Source organism: Anolis carolinensis, chromosome 1 (genome assembly GCF_035594765.1).
Source record: "Anolis carolinensis isolate JA03-04 chromosome 1, rAnoCar3.1.pri, whole genome shotgun sequence".
Lineage (NCBI taxonomy): Eukaryota > Metazoa > Chordata > Lepidosauria > Squamata > Dactyloidae > Anolis > Anolis carolinensis.
Window position 1 is genome coordinate 236,027,943 of NC_085841.1, and position 19,149 is coordinate 236,047,091.

The 19,149-nt window shown below is 40.3% G+C and overlaps 1 protein-coding gene across 2 annotated transcripts in view; it reads right to left on the reverse strand.

Moving 5' to 3' along the window:
* Positions 1-783: 783 nt before the first annotated feature.
* Positions 784-19,149, reverse strand: part of zdhhc5 (zinc finger DHHC-type palmitoyltransferase 5) — a 46,795-nt gene continuing 28,429 nt past the window's right edge. For both annotated transcript variants that reach the window (XM_008110979.3, XM_003214959.4), the window contains 10 exons: positions 13,078-13,199; positions 11,829-11,986; positions 10,795-10,967; positions 10,540-10,642; positions 10,370-10,461; positions 8,726-8,858; positions 8,224-8,347; positions 7,177-7,289; positions 3,388-4,274; positions 784-2,492 (listed from right to left, as the gene is read on the reverse strand). In XM_008110979.3, coding sequence (XP_008109186.1) covers positions 2,327-2,492; positions 3,388-4,274; positions 7,177-7,289; positions 8,224-8,347; positions 8,726-8,858; positions 10,370-10,461; positions 10,540-10,642; positions 10,795-10,967; positions 11,829-11,986; positions 13,078-13,199 — 2,071 coding nt within the window. In that variant the 3' untranslated portion in view covers positions 784-2,326. The remainder of the gene's footprint in view (positions 2,493-3,387; positions 4,275-7,176; positions 7,290-8,223; positions 8,348-8,725; positions 8,859-10,369; positions 10,462-10,539; positions 10,643-10,794; positions 10,968-11,828; positions 11,987-13,077; positions 13,200-19,149) is intronic.

Sequence of the window (19,149 nt, forward strand, 5' to 3'; positions counted from 1 at the left end):
ATATAGTTAAAACTAATTTGATGTGGTAACTGGCCAAAGGACCAAGGGTTTGTATAACACTTAAGATCTCTACATTCACAATGCTCCTGCTTGTATCTTGCAACACCCGTTTGTCACCTGGCAGAGCTGAGCAAGTCACTGCTAAGCGTGGTGGTAGAGCCCGAGCTCCAGATAAGCACTCTTATGAAAGCTGGCTGTAATCCTACTGCAAGCAATCTGCAAGCAAAGGGAGTTCCCTGTGCTGACTAACAGGATTGCAAAAAGGCTTAAGTCCAGAGCCTATGGATGGGAATTGTCAAGTTGCTTTATAATGAACACTAATTCAAATGATCCTGGAAACTCTATGAATAGCTTTTCATTATCTTTTGACTGTTGTTTGCTGATAGGCTTGTGATTTTTATGAACTGTGTGCCTCACCATGTCATACTTCCATATCACAATGTGGTAAATTCATCTAAAATGTATGTGATAACCTATGTGTTTTATAGAACTGTTCTAATTGTGTCTTTAAATCCATTTTCACTGTTTCCTCTATAAGCAAGGCTTGGAATGGAAACTAAGGCAGATGCACTTGTGACTCACCTGTTATGAGAAATTTGCAGTGATTATAAGGATCATGAGAATAACTGAAGTTCAAATCAGGAAGAGTAATGCCTCAGTGAACCACTTTCAATACTGTGTATACATGTCTTCAAGTTGCCTGCCAACTTACTGCATATTGTAACATTGAAGGACAATTACTAGAACTGCCGCGTCAGTTAATACAACAAAAATACACAAGCATGGGGGGAGTGGCTCATTATATTTTTTATTCCTCATTTTAAAATGGCTAGTCATAATAAAAATAAAAGTGTGGCTCAGTGGAGACCACAGTTAACATATTGCCATACAGAAAGAATCAGTAGAGACTGTTGAATTCCTGGGTTGCTCTGATTTTTTTCATGGGTGTTTATGGGTGGAAAGAAATTTTTGGCATATGGAAAAATATTGCTTTTTGGTATGTTTGCATTTTTCCTCTTCTTTCTCTTGCCCAGTTTGGGAATAAAGAACCATGACATCACAAGAAATCAAATGGAGCAATTCATAAAAGTTCTGTAAAAAAAGAGGCAGGGGAAACCACCTGGGGAGGGCTTTCTAAATATATGTAATATCTCCTCCTGAGGGACCCAGCTCCAACACCACTGCCACCCTACGCTCTTCACTCAGCACCCCAGATATCACTGTGGTTGAGCACCTACTGCTACCAGTACTGCACATGCTACTCTGCTTGGTTTTCAAGAGATACAGGCCTCTTGCTGGGAATCCTTTTCTTAAGATAGTGTTAAAAAGTCAGCCTGGAAGGTGCAAACCCTCAAAGCCAATGATTCCCTTGGTTCTCCTAAACCCTCGAAGCCCTTTGGGAAAGAAGGGTCTATTCATGGGAAAAACCTTCCAGTAAAATACAGTCCGAGGGGCAGGGATGAGGAAGGCAGTGCCTGTGAATGCTCCTTCCTGGAATGCACATTTCAGAGCTGGGCAGAAGTAGCCTAACTCATAGCTCACTGCGGCGTGACCCGGCCAGGTTGAACGCCAGCATGGCTTTTCCTCAGCTCTACCTGTCTTGGGAGTAGTGGTCTCACAGGGGTTCAATATTATTTGTGGGCCATCTGGTCCATTCAAAACAAACCAAGTGGCTGACTCAGTACATCCCCTCAAGACTCCTCTGAACGTATACTATTTATACATGGTTTCCTCAAGGCGAGCAAATGGAGCCTGCCTGGGGCTGCTGTCTCCCTCAATGTGGGTAGATATATAATTTCTTTTTAATATTTATATTTATATATTTATAGATATTTATATATACACACACCCAGCAACTCAGAAGAGGAAAAAATAGAATCCGTAACAATAATAAAAAATGTTTTTCAACGATCCACTCCTACTGCACTAGGTGAGCGATTGCACGAGGTCCACAGTTGACTGTCCTGTTAGTAGCAGAGCAGGCTGCACCCAGCACCTGCCATGGAAGGGTGCTGGCAGCAAGCCTCTCCCCCTTCTTTCTCGGCAGTGTGTGCTACAAATTGCAGTCTCTTAGTTGGTTGAGAGGAAGAGTAGAGGTGGTGGAGGTGAGCCAGGCTGGGATCCTGCTGTAGTGTTTAGAGACTCTCCCAATCCCACAGTTTAGTTTGAAAAGGTATTTGTCCACTCTGCTTCCCCACCCCACCCCGCCCACAAAAACTGGATTCATAAAAAATGTCCATGCATTGAAGGGGCAACTATTTGCTGAGCAAATTCTTGCCTCCTGCTCATCAGCCAAAGCGGAATTGACAGTGGGGAGATCAGCTCCTCATACTGAGATCTCATATGTGGTCCCACCCACTCCAGAGACCTTCTTGACTCCTCCACGAGTGGGACTGCTGAGAGGTGGCTGGCCAGGGGAGGGCGAGGATGACCCCAGGCTCTTGGGCTGCCCATTGGACTTGCTGTAGGAGGGTCTCATCTGCACCTCGTCTCTGGGAAAAAGGAAGGATACAAGGGCATCAGGAAGTGACCACTCATTCAATGGCAATGGAAGTGAAGGAAGCCTCACACTCTGATAGGGTTAGGAAAAGGGAAGCTGCCTTGGCTTGGGGAAGGACAGGGGACTTTCACAGCTCACAAAGAACTGGAAGGACACCACAAACATTTTACAATAGGAACAGGTTGTAGCCAAACACACACCTCTCTAAGGGAGGATGGGAACCTAAACAGCCAGAACTATTAAGAAAGAAAGACAGTTGCCCAAAATACCACATTCTGGATAGAATAAAAGGAACTGCATGGCATTAAAAGAAAATTCCCCAGGAAAGAAATAGGAGAGATCATGCTCCCAGCATCTTCAAAAGGACAGGCTATTTTTATTATCTGCCCCTTCTTGATGGAAAAAAGAGGGTCTCTCACATGCACATAGACAAGGCATGGAAAAGGAACACACTGAGCAAAAGGGGAAGAAGGAGCAATCCCATATATAGTGCTTTCAGCTAGAAGGTAAAAACCAGGCAGTCATCTCACAGAGGATCCAGAGATCATGTATGGAAGTCAATGGCCATCTCACACATCCAGGAAAAGTGAGGATGCTTAAATCCACATACCTCACAAAAAGGAGGTGGTTCTATGGGATTAACAAGGATGAGGAAATGGTTCACACACTGGAGGGCAGGAAGGAAGAGGAGAGGGAAGACAGGGCAGACGAGAGCAGGCACTATTTGCAGAACACCCCCCAGCCATTCCTTCTAGATGCTGCTAAAGGAACCAAAACTATCTTGGGGTCCTCAGTCAGAACAGTGATGGGGCAGGACTGAATGTGGTTTATCCCTCGGACAAGTCAAGGAACACTTAAAGCACAAGGCAGGTGTCACTTGTACTTACTTTGGTGCCAATAAAGGCTGCAAGGCCACCTCCTCAGTCTCTGGGACGATGGCCTGGGGCGACTGTTTTTGGCTGTAAGACACAGATTTGCCCAAGTGCGGGGCTGCAGGCTGGTCTGGTGAGCCCAAGGAGCGTACTCTGAGCATATGTGATGGTTCTGGTTTGCCAAAACGAGGAGCCACCGGGCGAGTGAGGGGGTTCTTGCCCAGTGGGGAGCGCTTTGAATCGTCCGAGGAGGAGCTGGTACGTGGGGCATTGCTGGAGCCTGGTGTAGACTGGATGCCTGAGTCCCCCAGACCTGTATCCTCCTCTTTGGCCAGAGGTGGAGGTGTGGGAGACTGTTGCAGTAGCTTCTCCCGCTCCTGCATGGAGGCCACAATGTGGCGTGAAAGATTGTCATAGCGAACAGGTGAAGAATCACGAGGGGGCTGGTGCTTGGGTGAGCCAGAGCTTGGGAAACGACTGTGCAGGTCTGCCTCTCGTTGTTGAGCAATTCGAGCAGATAAGAAAGGAGACATGTAACCCATTGGGGGTTCTGGCTCGGGGCCTGCCTGCACTGACTCAAAGTCAGGGCTATCTGATGGTGTGAGAAGGCTGTCGTATGACAAGCTCCCATTGCGTGTCTGGTTCACCAAGCTCTTGTAAGATGTGGATGTGGTACCTTCAGAGCGAATTGACTGAAGGTGGCCCAATTCAAAGCCTGTGCCTTGAGCAGACTTGAGGCTAGAGGAACGCGAGCCACTGGAAAGTGGATCAAAATGGAAACTCTTCCCAAAAGTGGGAGAACGAAAACTCTCTGGCTCCAGACTTGGTTCAGAGCGGTAGCTGGGGTTTCGACTGCTCTCAGCAATTGAGGTTGGTTCTTTCAGGCTGTCTCCTCGGCTTAGCTGCAGTGGGGGAAGGATAGGTAAGACAGTCATTTGCAAGACTTCTCTGCTGTACATAATCATTCAGAGTGCAAATTTTGCTTCTTCAAACCATGCATTGGCAAGAACCTATGCTTACTACAACCCCCTTTCCCCATTTCTTAATGAAGAAACCTCAATTTTGAAAAAAAAAACATATAATACAATAATCTTCAAGTTAAACCATGCAATAATGCCCTTACTGAGAGTCAAGGTGATATAACAACTGAAGTATTAGACCTGGAGACATAGCTTCCAATTCTCTCTCAGCCATGAATTTCCTGGCTGACACTGGCCCAGTCTTTCAGCTCAACCTACTTTATGGAGAGGTTTTGAAGTTAAGTAATAGAATCATCCCATGTCTGGCTTCTCTAAGAAATAATAGGACACTGATGCATGTAACATAAAGTAACAAAGAGTTGTTTTGTTCAGTCATTTTTTGTTTCTTTAACAGTTCCTACATAGCTACAAAAGAGATATTTCTCTATTAGATGAATATGTAATAGCGAACTCAAGTGGTAGAGTACTTGGTTGTTTGGAAGTAAAACTAGGCCACCAGAAAATAAAGAGAACTCCTTAAACACACAGACAGATGCAGATTTGTGATTTAAAAGGAACATGACTTTTATTTTTAAAGAGGGACTAGCTACAAAAGAGAGGTATATATCAACCAGAATTTGGGCACATTAACTGATTTCATTAGTTTAGTCCACTGCTAAAAGCAACTGAAAATGGAATATTAGGAAGTTAGACAAAAACTGTTTCCCTATTATGGCTTATTCCCTCTGCATCTAAACGGCATTAAAATGTTAACTTTTCTAGGCCCATTAGTACCCCAAAGCACTCCTAGAGAGAAAATGGATACACTGCAATATTTTGTTGCAGGTTTGTTTCATTTTGTTTGTTTTATTCATTTATTTCTCGCCTTTCTTAGACTTCTGTGACTCAAGACAGCTAACACCACAATTAAAGGCAACACAGATTTAAAATGATACAAAAGTATCAGTAAACTTTATAAATATAAGAGTTTTTTCAAAGCAGTTCAACAATTTGTATAGTGGAAACCCTGAACATGAAATTCATTAAAAGACTACATACAAACCTTAAAAATAGTACCACACAGCATTAAAACCCACTCCAGTCAGTTTCTAAAAGCATGGCAGCATAAAATGTTTTAACATGCTGATGTAAGGAAAGAAACAGCATGGCCTACCTAGGAAGGAACTTCCAAAGTTTGGAAGCAGCCACCAAGAAGACCCACCCCTTGCTCCCACCAAATGAGCCTGAGAAAGTGGTGGGACAGAATGAAGGGCTTCCCCAAACCAGCACTTTGGGGGGGGGGGGGGGGGGAGACAATTCAAGTTTCTGAATACTTTTCACAGCCAGTCCCACACAGATCACATTATAACAGTCCAAACAGGATGTAACCAAGACATGTGTTACTTTGGCCAGATGCTATTTCTCCAGGAATTAGTGCACTAACTCTACAAAAGTAATTCCTGGTTACTGATGAAATCTGGACTTCCAGACTCAGGGCTAAATCCAGGAGTACCCGCAAAGTGAGAACCTACATTTTAATGGTATCTATAACCCCATCTAACACCGGTTATTCCCAAATCAGTTTTATTGAGTATGCCTGCAATATTAAGGATAATACTGTACAAAACATATTAAGTAGGTTCTGTTACATGAAAATGTATACTACAAGTAGGCTATGATACATATTTATTTTTTAAACTCCAGAGAACTCAATGAAATTTACTTTTGAGTACACATACATATTATTGCACTTCTAATCTGTTCACATTTAAGGTGCCACAATATACTTTGTTGCTTTTTTCTTCAATAGACTAACATAGTGATCTCCATCAAGCAGTGCTTATTCGATGTACATCACTTTGAGAAAGCTGCTTATTAGATGTACACCGCTTTGAGAAAGATAGCTCTCACCACAAGAGTGCAATCAATAGTGGAAGAAAAGATTGTGCATGCAATTACTCATACAATATCAGAAAACAGTAAGGAACAAGAAAACCATGACTAGAATCCATAGAAAGAAACAAGATGTAGAAATAGTCACTCTGGCCAATGGAAAGCTCATGCAGAACTTCCTATAGGGTCAAAACTTCAAACTGAATGCCTTTTGGGACCACTGAGAAATATCAGAGTTCTTAAAAAAAAAAACACCTGACAGCTGGGCTTCATTACTCCAGCATTTTGTATTTGTAGCCTACCCGCAACCACATAATACATCAAGAACGAAGAAGATAAAGCAATCTACCAGTAGATCTCTGGATGATTTATAGTAAAACAGCAAGGGCCTCATTTTTCAAGTCTTTACCAGTAGCAAAGTTATGGTCTGTCAACTCTGAGCCATTATTTTGCAATGGACTCCAACTGATAGACCTTGAGTGTTTCTAATATCCCTTAGAGGTCTAGTTGACATTAGTCCTATTTCTATCCTAAGTTAAAACCTGGATTTCTACTTTTTTTTACAAATGCCTTTGGGGTCGAATGACTTCACTCAGTGGTACTGACATACAATTTTATATAGTTTTAAGGTCAACTTTTAAAATTATGCTGTGCTTAATTTTATAAAATAAGTCAAATGTTGTTTTCTTATATTTTAATTTTTAAAATTAATTTTATGGTAACCTGCTCAGAGATTATACAGAACGGGATGGAAATAATTGTAAAATACAAAAAAAAAGTTGATACCGCAGGAGTCTGAAGTCTCCCATTCCCTGTTAGAGAGGATACATGTCAAATCAAATTATAGCTCTAGAGCAGTCTATTGTCATAAAGCAAATTCTCTTCCCAGTTCCTTATCTTGCATGACACTCCACCCCCTGCCCTTCACGCTAAACAAGCAGAGTTTCATTACCTTGGCGCTGGTGGAGTGAGGCATTGCAGCTGAAGTGCTGCCGGTGCTATAACCAGGTCTGTACTTATACATGGTAGGAGTTGGAGGGCTGTCTTTGCCTAGCAAACTGCTGTCTGCAGAGAGAAAGGGAGATACACACATGCACTCACAAGCAATGCGATACACAGTCACTTGCAGCTTCACCCCAGGAGGTACCAGAAATCTCCCTCTTAGCATTGTACTGAAGTTCCACATACAGCAAATGACTGATCCGTGAGAGTCAGGTAAGAGCCTATGGAAGGTGGAAACACCACGGAGGTCAAAGAATCAGTCAGCAGCTAAGAGATATAGAACTTGGGTGGAGGTGAAATGGAACAAGAGGAATGTTTCCCCAATAATGAGATCACAAAGCAGCTTCCAGTCTCTGCATGCAAGCCTCGCCAGTCCTGACTTCTGTGGCTATCAATTTTCAGCACTACTGGATGGACAGTATTAAAACTAATTGGAATACTCTAAGGCAGAAACTGAAAAAGTGGTAAAAATGTCTTGACACATCATATATACTTTCAGGGTGTTGCTTCTTCTTGGAACACTGCAGCAGGCATATTGCCTGAAAACAGGAAAAGAGGGTGTTTTTTTCCTTATTATTTTTGTTCCATATCATTTCTATGATAGCAGAACATTATAGAGACTGTCCTCCTTCAGAAGCTCCACTTTCCACAACCAAAATAAAACAGCTGTAGTCAATCCCCAGATCCTAACTGCCCTCAGCAATCTTCACGTCTCACCCAGAGCCAAAGCTAGAGTTCTAGATACAAATAACCTAGCTACCAATGCAGTATTTGTCAATACATTTGCTCCTTGTTAGAAAAGCAAGACTGACATGTGAAATAATGCAATTCCCTTAGTATTTGGCCAACAGTAACCAGTAAAAGGAGGCCTAATGATTATAACACACAACCATCAGTAACAGCCATCATCACTACTGGATAGTGAATACTGCAACTGGGGACTAGATCACTGAATGAGTTGGTTATGTCCCTTGTCTCCCTAGCATGCTCCTCTTACCCTCATTGGTGGTCAGGGTTAAATGCGTCCTCAGACCTGTGTAGCGGCTGAGGTCTGGCTTAGGTGGGGGTGGTGGCTCAGCATCAGCAGATTGGCTCTCCATCACTTCAAGACTTCCTTTGGACTGCAGAGACAAAGGGCAGAGGAGTAATCAGAAGAATGAGGCAGGACTCGAAGTCCTGAACATTGTCCTCAGGTCAATAAAAGCTCACAAGTGATTAGAAGGACCTGCAGCTATCTAGCACTTCTGGAAGGGCAGTCGTAGACTGTGCATGTCTTGGTGCTGGATGAAAAGGGAAAGGGTCAGATTATCAAAAATACAAAGGGAGCAACTCTCATGCAGCAGAGGCCACATGGGAGGGAAGCAGACCTTCATTTAATGGGGAAAATTGAAAATAAGGACAATAACATGCAGGAAGAATGTCCAAGTTCCTACTCACATAAAAAGCAGCAAAGTTTTGAGAAGGCCACTGCCTGGGCAGCACCTTCATACCCTTCTTACCTTTGTTCTTGTCAGTTCAGCCTGGATACCATTGTCCATTATCTTTACAGCAATCTGCCCATCTGATATTTCTGGCCGCAGGAATGGTGGCCTCACTAATACAGTCTGTTCTGTCTTTGGCCGCCCAAGATACCTAGCAAAGTACCAGATGAAAATAAAAAACCCATTGACTAAAATCAAGAAGAATGAGGGAGCATCCTTCTTATAAATACAATGTGACCTAATTATGTTTACATGTTTCAACAAAATAAGAGGAAGGGTTTGAGGCATTGAGTTCTTTGTATTCAAAGAACTGCAAAAAATCGCCACCAGGGAAGAGACTGACTTTCCCATGATTGTTTTCCAAGATGTTTTGTCCCCATGATTCTCACATGTAATAATAAAATCCCAATGTCATTTGTGGCACATGCTCTTGTGGTTCTCTCTGTAGGACAGAATGCATCTTTCTCTCAGCTTTGTATCTTAAACAACTGGCTATATAACCACACTCTCATGTAATAATAAAAGAAGGAAGAAAGGAAGTCACACAAGATGTTTTTCAAATGCCATCAATAGAATTCTTAAAAACAAAATGTCTTGTATTTCCATAGAATAGATACATTCCAGATTGAGTAAAGAAAGAGACTAAATTGCCATCTTTGTTCTCTTCATTCACTGGAAGTGAAATTAGATTAAAAACAGGAAATAATATTTAGCCCCTATACTCTTTAGTACACAATACTCTTAGTAACCAGAACTCAAGCAAGTGGAACTCAAAAAAAGAAAAAAAAGAAAAGAAGTAAAATTGCATGCTGTTTTAATAATACAATAAAACTAAAACTGTGTTACATTAAGTTATGTTTTTTATTTGTCTTCATTTACTTTTAATTACTGTATTTCAATATTAATATAAAATCACTACAGAGTTTATGGTACAATATAGTTTTGGGTATAGTATTAATTAGGCCTATTATCGCCATGATAACTGAGAGTCTGCTGTACTATTAGATTCTCATTTACAAGAGAAGATCACAAGTAATGTACAAAAAAGCAATCTACTCAAGTGGTAGAAGCACATTAATTATCTCTGAATTGCTATATGGAAAGCAAAACCCTGCTATAAAGGAATGCTGATTAACATTTCAGATTATGGTAATCCTTCAAAAGATCTATTGGGTTTTACAGAATTGTATTAGAGGCAATATTTGGTGCACTGTGACACAGAATACATGTATGAGGCACCAAAAGTTTATCAATGTAAAAGGGCAATTCAATTGTGGCTGATGAGCTTTGTGCATCGCTATACTGTATATAACACACAAACCCTTTCCGCTCTAAAAAAAGACGCATGCTAGATGAATAATGACTTATCTCCAAAGGTGATCAATGTTAGCTCATCTGAGGTGAGCAAAGCTGTGGGAAGACAACTAAACCTCATAAAGTCTGGTTATAGCCATCACTATGTAAAAGCAATCAGATGCTCCTTCATAGAAGACAGAGTCCAGTCAACAGTCTATATACACAATTAATTAGTGCTATTCCCACTTATCTGGAGAACTTCTAGGATTCCCTTTCTTAATTGAGGTCTAAAAAGGGCAAGAAAATCAATATTCTAAGGCCGGATCTGGCTGTCAGCAATTATTATCACCTTCTTAGAGAACTTACCTGGGTGCTGGAGAACTGCAGAGGACACGGCTAACATTTTTACAGCAACCATTGGTGAATGGGTTTACCCCACCCCGAAATTTGCCTGTAACCTGCAATGGCAGAAAATTGGTCAGGGGAACCAACGTATAATGCATCAAAGGAAACCAACAGAGAGATATAGTGCATACCTGTTCGTTGGTAGTGCGCCCTCGGGCTACCAGTACCACATGGAATCCTGTAAGGCCAGCTACAGGAATGAAAAACAAGCCAGCCACACACATCACCGCCATGCTGCCAACAAAGTCAAGGGGTAAAATACTCAAAGATCATCATACATTTCTTATTTGGGGATTCATTTCCCAGCCAAATACCCACAGTCACTGTTCCAGTGGAACACCAAGATTCCTATTTTTCAAAAGGAATTCCTCATAAAGGAAGGATACGTTACAGCCATGCGGATTCCAGAGAGCTCCTCTACTTGATACAAAACATAAAGCAAGCCAAAACCAAATACGCCCATGATATGTGCTGTAAGTGAGAGCAGGAAGAGGAAGAAATAGCGGTAATTGCGTCGTCCAATGCAGTTGTTGACCCAGGGACAGTGATGGTCAAACTCCTACCAGTAAGAACATAAAACAACAGAATTTTAAAAACCCTTCAATTTCTAGAAAACCATGCTACAGTCTAGTTATAGTATTTACACAACTAGTCCAATCTTCAGCAAGTTAGATACCAACACAAATGTATAATCCTACAAAAATCAAGATGCAACGTATTTTTGCAAGGGTATGCAGAAAGACTGTGGTCAAGGGGCGGACTACAAAAAATTGTAGACTGACTACTTATGCCTTGTGGGACTCCTTCCTTTTAAAAGTATGTTCATTGTAATGCATTGAACAGTTGTATACCAAGCAGGAAGAGACATGGAAGATTATTGTTGTTGTTGTTTATTTATACCCTGCTTTTTCTCTCCACAAGGAGATTCACACAGATACATGTAAAACCCCACCTTTTTTTGCATGCAAGGTCCTGTAATAGCCACATAACCTCCCTTTTTCTCCAAACCTGCCAGTCACCACAGGAACAGGCATGAGAAGCCTCAATTGATCATTTCAATCTTTACTGTTTGATAGCAGAGGTATATACCAAAGAATTATTATCGTGTTGCATTTTATTTATATCCTGCCTTTTTTTCCAGTGTGTAATTTGAGATAGAACACCACTACTTCAGATACACTTTACATTGCTTGCTCATTAAAAAAAAAGCCTTGCTCATCTGTCATATGATTCAGGATTAGAACATTTTCCCTTTTCTCATTTGTATCATTTATACTGTAAAATTCTATAGGCATGAAGACAGTTAATGTCCTTGTTGTCACTCTCACATTTTGTTTAATCTAAACTGTTAATAACACCAGTGTTGGTGTGATATGTATAGTTTAAGATGCAATGTTTGCCATTCCCCCCCTTTTCTCACCTCTACGCAGTTATCACAGACACTGCAATGGGAACAGCGTGGGGGTCGGTAGAAGCGGCATGTTGCACACCATTTCATGCGCACCTGAATACCCTTTATCTCCACTGTCTTGTACAGTGGAGCTCGGAAGTCATCTTCCTTATCCTCATCTTCTTCAGCTAAAGTAGAGGAAAATAATATCAATGAAGCAGTGCCATCCTAAGCTCAACATCTACCCCATTCCCAGGTTCACTCAGCTTGCCTCTAGCATGTGCTGTTGTAATTTAGCAAGATGCTTCTCTATTCTTCCAAGCTTGGAGAAAATGTGAGAAGGGACTCATACTTGGCCTTGGAAAGCCAAAAAAGGAGCAAAATGTCAAAATGTTTGATCTTCTCTCAGGCTCAGCAGGATGGGGGAGAAACTGTTGCACCAACTGAAGTTATGAAAAAAGACATGGCTTTCTCCCTAATTCTGTGCTGAAAATAATTTATGAAGAACACAGTTGGGTTGGTTTCTGCAGTAGGTCCATAATTATGGACTAATCTCCATTCAGCCCAAACACTGCAGTAGCTTTCAAGAACTCATCTTCTCCTCACATTGAAGTTTAACGCAGCCAGACTGCTGGTTTCAAAAGCATTAGATTAAGCTTTATCTATGTTGCCTTAAGAAAACGTTCTAAAATGGCCTCCCTCAACATGGATCCACAAAGATGTGTTGGACTCCCTATTATGGCTTTCTTTCCTTAGTGGAGAAATAGAGTCAAAGGCAGGGATCCTATTCTCTTATAACAGTTTGTTACATTGGCATAAAACACTTTTTTCAGAGTTGCACAGCAGAATCAAATGTAAAGTGAAATGTATACTCCCAGCTCTTAAACAGACCGTTTTTGAAGGCTGCCACGGAAGATTGCAATTGCCTACAATTTCCTAGGCAGCTTTCCCAAAATGCCTTTAGCTTCATGTAGACAATGGGAAAACAGGCTGATCAGAAGCTGGCACCTTTATTTCTGAACAGCAACAAAGAATTCCCTTCCCACTGCTACCATCATCATACCTTTTTTTTTTTACTACTGCCAACAGATTCTTGACCCAAATGCTCTCACTACACAATTTATTTCAAACATTGTTTTAAACCTCTGTGGAGCTGGTCAACAAAATCAAGAAAAATGTATACCCTTCATCTAGAAAATTGAGCCAGACATCATCAACCAAAACATTTCCAGATTATCAGTGCCTTACAAGATGCTTCCTGGGCAGGAATAGTTCTCACCTCGAGGAAATATGCCTGGATCCATGAAGGTAGCCATACTGAAGTTGGCCAGTACAAAGAGAAAAACCACAGCATTGTAAATGGGTATGATTGGAGAGATATAGAAACTGAGGCCCGGGCACCTGCGCAAACAAAGAAAAGGTAAGCTAAAACAAAGCCAGCAATCTTTCCAGTTATATTAACTATATTTTGTTTCAGCATCAAATAAAGGATCTGAGAGCTTTCCAACTAAATAAAGTCAAAGCATTAGCAAGCGGAAAAGAAGCAGCACACAGCTGTCTCCCAATATGCTTTGAATGAGAATGAATGTGTCCCCAGTAGTCACTACTACATCTATTTTTATAGAATCTCAGAGTGAATGAAAGTGAAGTGGAGAGCATGAGAATATGGATGTGAAGAAACTGGACAAAGCTTTTGTTATCTTTAAGCATCTCATCGAGGAGGGGAGGGTCCGATATTAACCTTTTCAATAGGATCTCCACTGGACACAATGACAATTCAATTTGTGCACACTACTATCTTTACTTGTGTATAAACTGACCTCATAAAAGTTGAGGGCATTTTGGTATGACCCATATACAAGTCAAGGTTAACATTTTGGCACACAAAACAAATATTTTCTTCCCTTTAAAAAATTTTTTTAGTGAAAAGATAAAGAGAAGGACATATGTTTATTTGAGTGGTTACAATGGGTGTGTAAACTGCATTGCTGATTTTTAAATGTCTACATCTATACAGAAACAGGGAAAGAAACATAAATTAGGAAAAATTATAACCAGGGAGGGGGAGAGAAAAGCAAAAAAAAAAAAAAGACAAAAAAAAAGACACCTGCCCCTATTTGGGACCCAAGGCAAGAGCAGTGACAAGGAGCAGAAGTAAGAAACTCATACCCCATTACTTGGTGGAGGCTCCTTCTTTGGAGGTCTTTAAGCAGAGGCTGGATGGCCATTTGTCGGCCATTTGTGCTTTTAATGCGATTTCCTGCTTCTTGGCAGGTGGTTGGACTGGATGGCCCATGAGGTCTCTTCCAACTCTATTATTCTATGATTCTACCTTTCCTTTGCCCAAACAAAGACAGTCCTCCCTCTTTCCTCACCTCTTTTCCCCACCTGAGTGATGTTCAAAAGCAAGATGCAAAAACCTAAAGAATGTGGTGCACCTGCCATTTTGTAATGAGGTGGAATTGATCAGTGGTAGCCTTTTTAAATAGTGGATTACTTTAAAAGCCTGTCTGCACCTATTAAAAGTGGCAGCCACCGCATCAATTGCCTAAAATAGGGGAGAGGATTAGCAACGTATTTTTCATGCTCCTTCAGTACTGATGAACATTGCTCAGGTGTTCTTTAGGCAAGGCAGGAGCAATGGGGCGGGAGCATCTGGCCTTTACCTCTTGCCACCACCTTTAGCCTAGGTCCTTATTTCAGCACTGACTCATGTATAAGCCAATCCAGGTTTTAAAGATCAATGTTTGGTTAAAGTTATACTCAAGTACATATAGTACTTTGTTTTCAGTGTACAGTAGAGTCTCACTTATCCAACATAAACGGGCCGGCAGAATGTTGGATAAGCGAATATGTTGGATAATAAGGAGGCATTAAGGAAAAGCCTTTTAAACATCAAATTAGGTAATGATTTTACAAATGAAGCACCAAAACATCATGTTAGACAACAAATTTGGCAGAAAAAGTAGTTCAATACGCAGTAATGCTATGTAGTAATTACTGTATTTATGAATTTTGCACCAAAATATCACGATATATTGAAAACATTGACTCCAAAAATGTGTTGGATAATCCAGAACGTTGGATAAGCGAGTGTTGGATAAGTGAGACTCTACTGTATTTGTTATGTTCAAACACAGAGATCTTGTTCATTCAACACAGAATGTCGAATTCTGAAGAATTTTAGTTTATGGTGATTTGTGAATATACTCATAGTACACATAAATAGCCTGAATAGTCTAAAATTGAACCCTATAGAAATCTAAACAAATATATAAACTGTTTAAACATATTTAACTACTGTTTTCTGCTTTTAAAAGTTTAAACATTTTCCACATACTGTTTACACAGTCTTTTGTCTTAACACTGCAGGCCACTTTGCTTTCCATAACGGGAGAAAATTTAGATATAAAAAAATTCTGGATGGACAATAAATATAGAACTACAGTACAGCCCTTCATATTCTGTCTCCAAAATGAGAGGATGAAAACCATCAATATTCAGCTCCACTGGACAATGTCTTTCCAGTAAGAAGACATTTCAATATCTAAGCTCTTCCAAATTGCACTACTATTTACATACCACTCCTTTTACAATCATACAGTACAGTTGGCCCTCCACATTTACTGGTTTGGGATTCATGGATTTTATTATTCACAGCTTTGCTGCCCCACCCTGTCCTGAGTTCTGAAGCTGCCATATTCATGCGACAGTCTTGGACTTTGGGAGGGAGAAACACAAGTTATCACCTTAGTTGCTGCCAATTACCTCCGAGACCTGGAGCTGCTAAGTGAATGTGCTTGCAACACCCTCAGGCTTCAGGGGAGGAAAATAACAGTGATATCTTTTACCAACCACTTAAGGAACTGGGTTGCTGTGAGGTTTTTGGACTGTATGGTCATGTTCCATACGTCTCTCCTGATGTTTCGCCGACATCTATGGCAGACATCCTCAGAGGTTGTGAGGTCTGTTGGAAACTAGGCAAGTGAGGTTTATATATCTGTGGAATGTTCAGGGTGGGAGAAAGAACTCTAGTCTCCTGAGGCAAGTGTGAATGTTGAAACTGGTCAGCTTGATTAGCATTGAATAGCCTCGCAGCTTCAAAGCCTGTTCTTAAGAGGCTGTCCTTGAGAGGATCAAGGGATCCTCTTACCTTTACAGGGGTCTACCGTATACCATGGAGTTGTGGACAAGTCTACATACGAACCACCAAACACAGTATTGCCCAAACATGAATCAAGGAATATGAAAGGTACTTCAGACTAACTCAACCAGAGAAGTCAACCATGGCAGAGCACTTGATAAACCAACCTAGACACAGCATATTATTTGAGAAGACAGAAATGCCAGGCCACTCTAATAACCACTATGTCAAACTACACAGCTAATGATGGCAAGACAAATCTGAATGTCTTCCTCCTACGTTTATGTGGACTCATTTGGTGTTTTAAGCCATACCTAGTGATGTGAACTGAGCTTATTAGATAGACTTAATCAAGCCACTTTTCTGTAAGCTTCCCTCACCAATCTTCATTATGACAACAATATTATTAGTCCAACTTATTGGATAACTCTATGAATTACTGTGATAAAATGTGCAAAGAGATTTCAAAGGTCACAAAAAACCACAATAAAATACAATTTCTTATCATGCATAATGCTGTCAGGGCACTTAAAGCAATACATAAAACTAAAAAAAGACCAAACCAAAACTGAAAAATAAAAGCAGAGACCCAACTTCCTTAAGACAAAGCAGAGAACAAAGTTAAAATTATTCAAAGATCTAACAAAACAGACCGGCTTCCAAAATGTCTGTTTAAAACGTGATAAAGGTGGAGTCAATTTGACATCCCTAAGGAGGGAGTTCCAAAACCAGGTTGTGACTACAGAAGAGGCTCTGTCATGTATATTCACTAACCTAGCATCTACTAGTAGCAGGATATAAAATATGGTCTCTCATGATGAGTCTCATATGAGATGAAGCAGCCTTTCTGGTATGTGACATAATTAATGAAGTCACTTGTATCATTGGAATCTACAGCTCAGAAGTTTTAGATGGCTGTTATCTCTCTACTAAGCATACACGGCATGTTAGGGTATCATTGCCTAAAATGTTTATGTGAATGGGAAAATACCACTAGCAATATTGACTTGCTTGGACTATACATATTATGTGTACATGCTTTATAAGATTGTGAATCTTGTAGAAACGAAAAACTGCTTTAACCCAATTTGTCAAGGAACACAATGTGGCAAGGACAGATAATCAAGTCTAGCTTGTCTGACTAGAAAATCCATCTTAAGAACAGCACCCCATGAAAAGTGGGGAAATATGTGCAAATGTTTAAAAAGGGGAAAGCACAAAAATAGTTTGCTTCAAACAAAACTAGACAACTGCAAAATGTTTATCTACAAGACTGAAATGATGACTAGAAAGGTATGTGGGAATATGTCACTGCTAATCCATATTTCTCTTTAAAGGGACAGAGTAAGGCAAACCCCCCTCCCCCACTAAACCTGACTGAAACAAAGAAGCAGCTTGAAGTTCCAAATTGCCATTTAATGTGGATTTTACCAGGTATAAATGATGAGTATGGGTTATTGCTTCAGACTTGCCATGGAAGACCAGGTACAAAATATTTTTCCAATCAAATATGAAAAGGAAAGAGACTACATCTCCAGTACCATACTTAAAACAATTCGACCCCTGTCAGTTGCCCCTTTTCTCGCTGTTTTCATCATTTCCATATATGGTATTACTTCTACATTAGCAAATACAAGTCAGGAGTCCTTTCACCATATGATAGCTCCTTTGTGGCTTGGATGTATTAAACTATATTAATTTTGTATTAAAATTACTTTTGAATGTTGTTGAATGGTTGGTCACAGGATCTTTATTTTTGCATGAACACATATTCTAGAAATGTCAACACAAAGCAGATATTTTTACATATACAGTCAATGAAGCTAATACAGAACTCAGTAACTAGGCCTCCAAGATCTGTTGAAGTCAGTTTGTTCCCTTTATCATCAGAAGAATGCGTTGTAAGTATGTTAGTTTGGGCTTGGCTGGCAGCTAGAGGAGCCAGTTTTCCAAGTGACAATAAAGTTCATTTTTCTATGCAGAGAAGCACAATCCTCCATCCTTTCTCTGAGAGAGAAGGTAAGGCTTTGGGAGACAGTACCTAATGTCCAATATCATCTGAGCCATAGGATTACTGCATATTAGTTGTAAAAGACCACTCTTTACCATTGGTGCTGTATTATTCTTGTATTGAGCAACAAGTTTAAAGAGAATAATTAAAATGCTGGCATACCAAACCCCTCCACCCCCTCTCAAATTTATATTGTTTGGCCAAGATGTTTTGTTCTGACAAGTATCTGAGAACAGGAAAGAATAATTTTCATAGTTTAATTTCACGATTTCAGAGATTTGTATCTTCTGCTCCTGATTCTTTATAGTTCTGTGGTAGTCTGATTTTTTTTTATATCTGTCTCGAAAACTTGAGCACTGTAATTGTAACAGGAGACCAGGGGACTATCACCTAAATTAAGTACCATACTGTCATTCAACATTCACATATCACTGCTAAGGCATTCTGCAAATCCACCTAACTTTTTTCAGTGACTGTGAAACCACTACTGCATCACTCCTGTGCTTTCCTAGCATCTTAAATTTCTTATAGTAAAAAAGAAGTGATCCAAATGCTTCCATATGGTGGGGTTGGGAAGGAGGTTAAGCAAAAATCTGTGCAATTGTAGTTCTTGAATACCCAGAAGTAGAGTGAGAAAGGAAGAAAGCTTTTATCCTTACAACAGCACAGTTTGCTATCATATTTGGATGCTGCTCAATAATAGCAGCCATTATTTGGACTTCGTTGACTTATCAATGTGTAGCATAGTAAATCCTCAAATATGATGGAATGGAGTGACAGAATAAATTTAATAGTCTTTAAGGTGAAACAAGACTATGGCTTATTTTAATATGTTTCAAAATTCTGTCTCAGAGCAGAACCTTAACTCACAAAAAACTAGGTCTACGACTCCATTCATTTAGGAGATACACAACCTACTGTAGCAGTGCAAGCACTAATCTCAAAGGAAAGGTTACTACCTATCACTTTCCTAAGGTAAAAGCTGTCTATTAGTTGAACAGACTATTTCACTAGATATACTGAAGTGTAAGATGGACATGTAACTGGCAGAAATGCTGGAGATACAATATTTCTGCTCTGAGAAGTAGATGGTGGACTAGAAGGCCCCATAGTTCCTCACAACTCCAAAATTTTATGACAGAAATATTATATTGAAGAATCCTTTCTATGGAAAAGCCTGAGCTCAGGAACCAGCG